General features: G+C 37.6%; 1 protein-coding gene across 1 annotated transcript; it reads left to right on the top strand.

Moving 5' to 3' along the window:
• The first annotated feature begins 394 nt into the window (after positions 1-394).
• On the top strand, positions 395-7,731 carry LOC139968127 (uncharacterized). The gene is made up of 4 exons (XM_071972512.1): positions 395-627; positions 2,255-2,404; positions 5,659-5,889; positions 6,456-7,731. Exons 1-4 carry the CDS (start codon positions 562-564, stop codon positions 6,717-6,719), a joined length of 711 nt encoding a protein of 236 aa, XP_071828613.1. The 5' UTR covers positions 395-561; the 3' UTR covers positions 6,720-7,731.
• The last annotated feature ends 72 nt before the right edge of the window (positions 7,732-7,803 follow it).

Raw genomic sequence — 7,803 nt, 5'->3', positions numbered from 1 at the left:
AGCTTGGAAGACTCCCGAATGAAGACGAGTACAATGTCGCATCAGTGTCTCTGGATGAACTAACGGGGGAAGTTTCACGCCTGGCACAATAGCTGGAAACTTTTTATAACATTGCATATTACACTGTATAGCGCAACTAAAGTTGCAGTGCCAACTAAACAAAAATGGTCTATATACTGCCGGTATTAATTCTATTTACTGCCGGTATTAATTCTATTTAATACCATTATATGAAGCTGCATGGTGATTGGCTGAGAATTAATGCCGGTATTAAATAGAATAAATACCGGTAATAATTTTGATTCGTATGGACATTAAATCAGCAATTATTTCCCGTATGGCCTACCATAGATACTCGTATTGCCTATACTATGCCATACGTGTGACCGCTACCGTAGTTACTTCAATATGGTCGGACGGTGGTCGGAAGATGCAATTTTATACGTGTGTTCGGGGTCTTATAAGTGTAATCCTGATGACTACTTCTACTCCAGGACACTGACTGCAAAACCGTGAACAGTGATTTCATTCTTCTTTCACCTCATCCTTATCTTCATCACAATGAACTTGCGTCTCATCTCTGCAAGATTTAGCCACGTCTTTTCATCGAAGTCTTACTTGTCAGTGGTAAGGAGAGTTTCATTGAGCATAACGTATAGTAATACTACTACTAGGCCTAGGCTAGCCTAACTATTTATGCCTACTGTACGCCTAGGCTAACTGTAGTGTAAACGGCAAGGTATGTATACATAGGAACAAAATATAGTCTAGCCTAAACAAACAATTAGTTATTTAGTGAACCGACTACCAGCGGCCCCCAGGGCTCAGCCAGGACCTTGGCTACCTTAATTAATGTTACACACGTGACATAGCTCCTGCACCCCCCCTCCCCCCGCCCCAACCCATTTTGTGTAACTTACAAGGAAAATTAAATTAATATTGCCTTGTTCATACAGTGGCAACTGTGGGTACAATCAATTTGCAATAACTTTGTGAGGACTTACAAATGTTGTTAGTGATGCACTAGCTGTCACTGTGTCAAAGCCTGTTGTATTTTTCAGGAGTGGAAAGGGAAGGCATGAAGGGAACGGTCACACTAATTAGCGTCAACAGGCCGATTTCACGACAACTCACGACAACTCAAGACAAGTTTAAAATACCATCAAATACAATTGATGTTATCAGAGTATATCTGGAAACACATTTAAAACTGACTGGAACCAGCGTGCATACATATTTTTCACGGGAAAAAATGTTTTTTGTCGTAAAAATCGCCAACTTTTTCCTAACGTTGAATTACACGACGTGATGCTATTGCGCTTGCGCAATGCCATCGGACCGAACCATTATAATATGGGTTGGTTTGTGCTAGGTTTGGGAACTGCAGTGTACAGTGTCGGAAGGTGGGTTGACGTAGTAATAAAGCACCAAATTATGGTGAATGAACTCCAAATCAAATTATTTAATGTTTTAAAAATAATGAATATTTCTTATTGTTTTTCCATTGTAATTAACATATGTGATTATCAACTTTACAGAGTCTTGCTTACCATCATTTTGCCTGGTTTTATTATTCTCTCCGTGTATTTTATTTTGTGTGTGGGCACCATTCTCGAATGAAAAAATGCACTTACCTGTAGTGTAATGGTTCGGTCCAATGGCATTGCGCAAGCGCAATAGCATCACGTCGTGTAATTCAACGTTAGGAAAAAGTTGGCGATTTTTACGACAAAAACATTTTTTCCCGTGAAAAATATGTATGTACGCTGGTTCCACTCAGTTTTAAACGTGTTTCCAGATATACTCTGATAACATCAATTGTATTTGATGGTATTTTAAACTTGTTGTCTTGAGTTGTCGTGAGTTGTCGTGAAATCGGCCTGTTGACGCTAATTAGTGTGACCCGAAGGGAAAGTTTGAGTAAGGAGATGGTTCCCAATTCCAATGAGGATCCTCAAGGTATGTTACTGTTAGAGGACCTGTCAAAAGTGAAGAGATGATTAAGGTGGTCATGATAGATATCGGTTAATGTGTGTTTATAATGGAATATGTAAAAATGGGGCTTTAAACTTGCAACAAACAAGTTATTCATTTAGGGATATGTTACATCTATCCATAGGTTAACTGTTGGTCATGCAATTCAGCTGTTCCTTCATATTCATGTGAAAGGCTGTAAAACAAGTAGATTAATACAAGCAAGCAGTTTAACTAAACTACTGCACTATTTGTTATCTTGTACATTGCTCTTCCTCAGTCTCGACCTGAATGTTTGGCACTATTTCAGCAAGGACATCAGATCCAACGCCACACTAGCTCTAAGTCATCACCGAGCAGGTTCTCCTTTCCTGATCGGTCTACTATCCCTGAAGATATCAAGAAAGTTATTGATGAGGTAGAAGAGAAGGTAAGTGAAAAAGATAAGGTTTGGTCTCCAAATACAAAAATCAAAGGAACATATCTATGCCTTAATATAGCATACTTCATTTACGTTTGGCCAGCAATGGTACGGGAACGTATTAGTGTTTGCACAGGGTTTCCGGGAACCACCCAAAGCGATACTACCTGTTTCCTAAATTATTACCCAAATCCTACGCAAAGTGTGATTTTTTTTTCTTTTTTTGCAAACTGATGGTTAGGCAAGATTTTCCCATTGACTTAGTGTGGTGTAAGGCTACCATGTGGTCGAAGATAACAGCAATAATGAAATTATTCCATGGATTTCTTATAACTGCGTCACAATTTCAGCAAATAAACAGATGGTTAGGCTAGATTTCCCCATTGACTTAGTGTGGTGTTAAAGCAGCATTTTGCGTTTGGTCGCTGTTTTCTATTTTTTTGACATGTCCATCGAGTTTTTTACATATCAATCACAAACCAGCAAAGTAAGATATCAGCCAAGTTTTCCCTGCCAACATTGTTAATTGGCGAGTAATTAAGGATATTTGCAGAGAATGAGAAAAGTATCCACCACAAAATTCCACATTTAAAATTAATCGCATACAGTACCCCAAACCCACTAGTTTGAATTCAACCAATCAGAGATGTAGGTTTAGTTATGAGCCGTTGCTAAAAATAGATTCAAGACTTTGCGTTGGCACAACCAGGGAGTTGTTATGGAACTCCCTGGTACAACTGCCATATAGACTGTACATAAATCAAGGTGTTGGATTACGTATTGGTCAATGACGTTCGTAGTGTTTAAATATTCATATTATGGGCGAGGTTAATTGGGATCCCAACGGAAAATATCTTGGAGAAAAACAAAGTTGAAAGTTGCAAATTTTTCGACTTTTATGCCACCATTTGAAGTAAGATTGAAATAGATAAGCTAGTTATGTATGTCGTTATGGCATAGTGGAGTCAGTGAGGTTGAGAAATATCATAGAAAAGGACGCAAAATGCTGCTTTAAGCTACCATTTGGAAGAAATTGAAAGAATTCTCACAATTATTATTTTTTCATTCGTTTATTCATAGAAGGTAAGACTGACAAGTAAATTTACAAGATGTTACTCATGGATTATAGACGGGATAACTAAAAAATAATAATCGCAAGTGGCTTTTTACTAAACGTTTATTCCAAATGCGATAAAATTGTGCGAATCGCGCAATCTCGCGGCTAATGCAAACCCTGGGCCTGCATAATAGATAGTAGAAGTAAAACTTGTTTATGAGCTAAATTGGATGTTTATATGGTCTAATCCAATAGAGGTGGAGAGCAAACATAAGCAGTGGCGGCAGTGCGATGTTAGTAATGATGTTAATCATATGAAGTTATTAACAAGTTAATGAAAGAAACAACAGCAGATAGAAATTATTGAGGAAGGTTTTATACCTTATCTTACACCTATTTGAACATAAAAACATTGTCAGTGGAGAATATAATTCATTTAGTATAGCATCCTGTATATAATATCTTGAAAATCGCGATACACGAGGGTAAACAATATTTTCGGGTACCTGGATACCCGACGGTTAACGTCTCATGGGTACCTGGTTCCCAATTTTTGGACCTGTGTAATCACTAGAAAGTATGTGCCCCATAAATGGCTCCTGTTACAGCAGATTATAGAGGCAGGGTCATTTACACACACCAGATCAACCAAGGAGGTGGTCAAGGCTTCCTGAATATTCATCAGCTATGCCTATAATGTTAATTAGATTGATACAATACATGGAACTAAGGCATGCAGTAGGCTAACAAACAGTGGATTTGCCCTGAGCTGTAGATACATACTCATAGCTGATACTGTGTGAGACCTGTGTGGTATCTTACTAATCTTACATAATCAAACAGACCTACATTAGCATTTAGGATTCCTACAGACTATTGATGTAGTATTAGTCAGTTCAGGTGGTTCATTGACCATTGGGCGGTTTAGGTGGTTCACAAACCAGGAGCCCCCAATGTTTGGTTGAGATATTTTGAGCCAATGGATCATAACTGCTAGTTAAGTATTAAAGATAGCCAGATCTTTGTTTACATTTATCTATTTATGTTAGTTAAGTTTATATAAAGTAACAGTGAGGGGCTCCTGCTCACACCCTAGCACTTGGGTACCCAACCCATTAGGTACAGTATGCGACTGTGCAGGACCTTTTTCAGTAGCAGAACTGGATTTCTTTTCACAAATTTAGCTACGGCAAAATAGGAAGTTACAAAGAACATTCTCCTTGTGATTATTTCATTTAACCTCTTATTGCCATGTCCATACAGCCAACCAAAGTTGAAACCGTTGAAGTCAAAACCCCTACACCTACACCCCCAACAGGGCCAACACCCCCTCATTCAAATCATGGTATTTAAAATCCCTTTCATCTATCAATATCAAAAAGTTGCACCAGTGTTAAAATGACTCGAAGCTTCAGACCTTTGTGTAGGCATGTTGTGTCATCTCACCATTTCTGCGGTACTGTATGCCTGTCTTTCCCCCAGTTTACATGTTTTTCTGCAGCTGGTTTATATCTTTGTTACGATATAGCTTGTCATTTCTGTAAAATTTTGGAAGGGATGAAAAGAAAAAACTGAACCACAGCAAACTACTCTGTGCTGTAAAAAGCCTGTGTAGATAAGTTTATAAAAGTTACATAGCCTGAGGTTTCAACACTAAAAGAATGTTTTGGCCTGAGATGATATAGACTGATGATTTTACACAGGAATGTTTTAGTTTACTATTACTGAGTGTGATAGACATAAACAAGGAGGGGTTGTTATGTTACACTGTACAAGAGGGGCTGTTTTTCATTAAAATTTCACAAGATTCCCTCTTTGAAATTCAGTCACCCTGCTCAAACTTGTAAGACTTGTTACGCCTTTTACCATGACTCAATTAAGATGTGCCAACAATGGCTTCTTTAATACTGTTGTTATATTTGTAATTATTTTTGTAATTATTTCTCATGTGATGAATGTTATCAGGCCTCAAAGTTGGGCAATTTACTGGCAAAATGCCTGTGAAATTCTGCTGTTTACCGGTAGATGAAAAAAATGGCATTTTCCGGTCAGTTTTTGCTTTTGTATTAATACAAGGAAAATGCAGGAAATTGATGTTAGCTGTTAAATGAGCAGGTGGGCCCTTAAACAACTGTGAAATTCTATGCCTGTGTGGCCTAGTTGGTATTTAAAGCTTCAAATTCAAAAGCTTGTAATTTTATTTCAGGCTGGCTTTGTACCCAATGTGTTCAGCATGCTGTCGAGGAGGCCAGATGAATTCAGAGCATTCTTTATGTTTGAAAAGGCCCTGGTAGGGAAAGAAACTGGAAACTTGACCAAAGCAGATCGTGAAATGATCATCGTTGCTACCAGTGCCAGAAATGATTGTCTCTACTGTGTCATAGCTCACGGAGCTTTGCTGAGAATCTACTCAAAGAATCCATTGCTAGCTGATCAGGTGAGAATTGTATCATTCTTATGGAATTACAAGATACTGCAATCAGGGCAATAAAAAAAATCAGAATTGAGATGGTAACGGCAACTCTTTTGTAGGCCAAGTGATAAATTGCCTTGGATTTTCATTGAACTGGCAAGGTAGCAGAGCAATTTTCAGCTCTTAGAAGGGTACCAAGACAATTTCTCCAAAATTTGCAAGGGCATCAAGGTAAGAGAAAAAGCGTGTACAGGAATGACAGAAATGAGGAATGATCTGTGAAAAGGTTTGCAAATTGTTCACAGATAAGGATATTGGCCATGGGCACAGGTTGTAAGTGGATAGATGGATTACTCCCAAACTTGTAACTTTATTCAGCATACAGACTAAAATGATGTTGGTAACTTTAGATGATGTTGGCAACTTTATTCATATTGGATGACGCTGACCTTGGTCATAGTTGATTGACCTTATGGTACAGTTGTTTGATGAAGATTCTCACCTCTCCCTTCTCATAAAATATTTGCCTCCCAATACACTCAGAGAGCAATCTCTTCCGAGACTCACCATCTAGTTTCTTCCGTACTTAGATCGCTGCCAACTGGAAGACAGCAGATATTGATGACAGGCAAAGAGCCATTTTGTCATTTGCGATGAAAGTTTGTGATTCAGAGGATGTCGTTGAAGAGGACTTTGATCTCCTGAAGAAACACGGGTTGGATGAAGAAGATGCTTATGATATTGGAGCCATCACTGCGATGTTTGCAATGTCAAATAGACTCGCCAATCTTACCATGCTTAAGCCAAACAAAGAATTTTACCTGCTTGGCAGGATACCAAGGGAAAAGAAATAAGATAGTTCTGTATTGCATTAAAGGATGACTTAAGATACATATTACTATTGCAGGCTGTGTTTCTATTACAATTTTCTTTTTAAGAGAGAGAAAGAGCCAGGTATTCACCAGAGGCTCATCTATCAAAATGGCTGGAATACCTAGTCTAGTACTGCATTGACCATCTTGCCAGTTTCTTCAAACAAAAATCAAATAAAGAAAATAGACTTTTGTGCCCTCAGTTTCTCAAATGATGTGTTTACAGCAGATTTATCAAGGATCACTGAATAATACACATGGTGCTGCTCATGTTTTGCAATAAACTTGTCCAATGAAGTTGGCAATGTTACTTTTGGGATGCATTTAGGTTCTCATCAAGAGAATCATGAATTTTAGATGTCATTTCAGATGAAAAGTTTGATGAAACCTTTATCTATATTTTGTAAATAATGTTTAGCAATTTCTTTTTGAGTTCTGATGCCTTCTATAATGTGAACTTGAAGAGCAATAATTGTTTCTATTGATCATGTGTCATATCAATCTTAATGCTAGATATTTTCATGAAGGGGAATGTTGACAAATATCATACCGGGCATGTGGCTTCAATAAATGGGTATGAGATCCATAGTGTTACTGGTGGAGGCCAAGGTTAGTGAATAGTGTCTGTGCTTACAATTTGGATTTGCATTGTTTCAAACATGACAAGGACATGTAATATTAAAACTTTGTAACAGTTAAATATGGCACTGGACTATATATGTGGCATGTGCATCGACATTTGTCAGAGAAGCATTTCCTGCAACTCTGGTAAGATAACATATAGTCAAACTAATACTTACCATTTTGATAATATTGTAATTTCTATCATTAAAATGTACTATCCGAGGCTATACATTGAACAGTGACTAACGGCACTTTTCTTGACTCTCCAATTGTTGACTCTTATTAAAGGTAAAGATACTAATGTATAATATTCGAGATTCTATGAAAAAACTTCTATTGAAATATTAAAGAAGTGGTATCATTCATACAACTCGCCAAGTGTGATTGTGTTCTTTTGAAGTTAAACTAACAGTTAATAATTGTGATGGATTTAAATCATTTC

Source organism: Apostichopus japonicus, chromosome 5 (genome assembly GCF_037975245.1).
Source record: "Apostichopus japonicus isolate 1M-3 chromosome 5, ASM3797524v1, whole genome shotgun sequence".
In the NCBI taxonomy this organism is placed as follows: domain Eukaryota; kingdom Metazoa; phylum Echinodermata; class Holothuroidea; order Aspidochirotida; family Stichopodidae; genus Apostichopus; species Apostichopus japonicus.
This window is presented reverse-complemented; position numbering and strand designations above follow the sequence as displayed.

Coding starts and splice junctions, on each gene's coding strand:
- LOC139968127 (XM_071972512.1), top strand. CDS start 562: ATGAACTTGCGTCTCATCTCTGCAAGATTTAGCCACGTCTTTTCATCG. Junction 2,405..5,658: donor TTGATGAGGTAGAAGAGAAG/GTAAGTGAAAAA, acceptor ATTTTATTTCAG/GCTGGCTTTGTACCCAATGT. Junction 5,890..6,455: donor ATCCATTGCTAGCTGATCAG/GTGAGAATTGTA, acceptor TTCCGTACTTAG/ATCGCTGCCAACTGGAAGAC.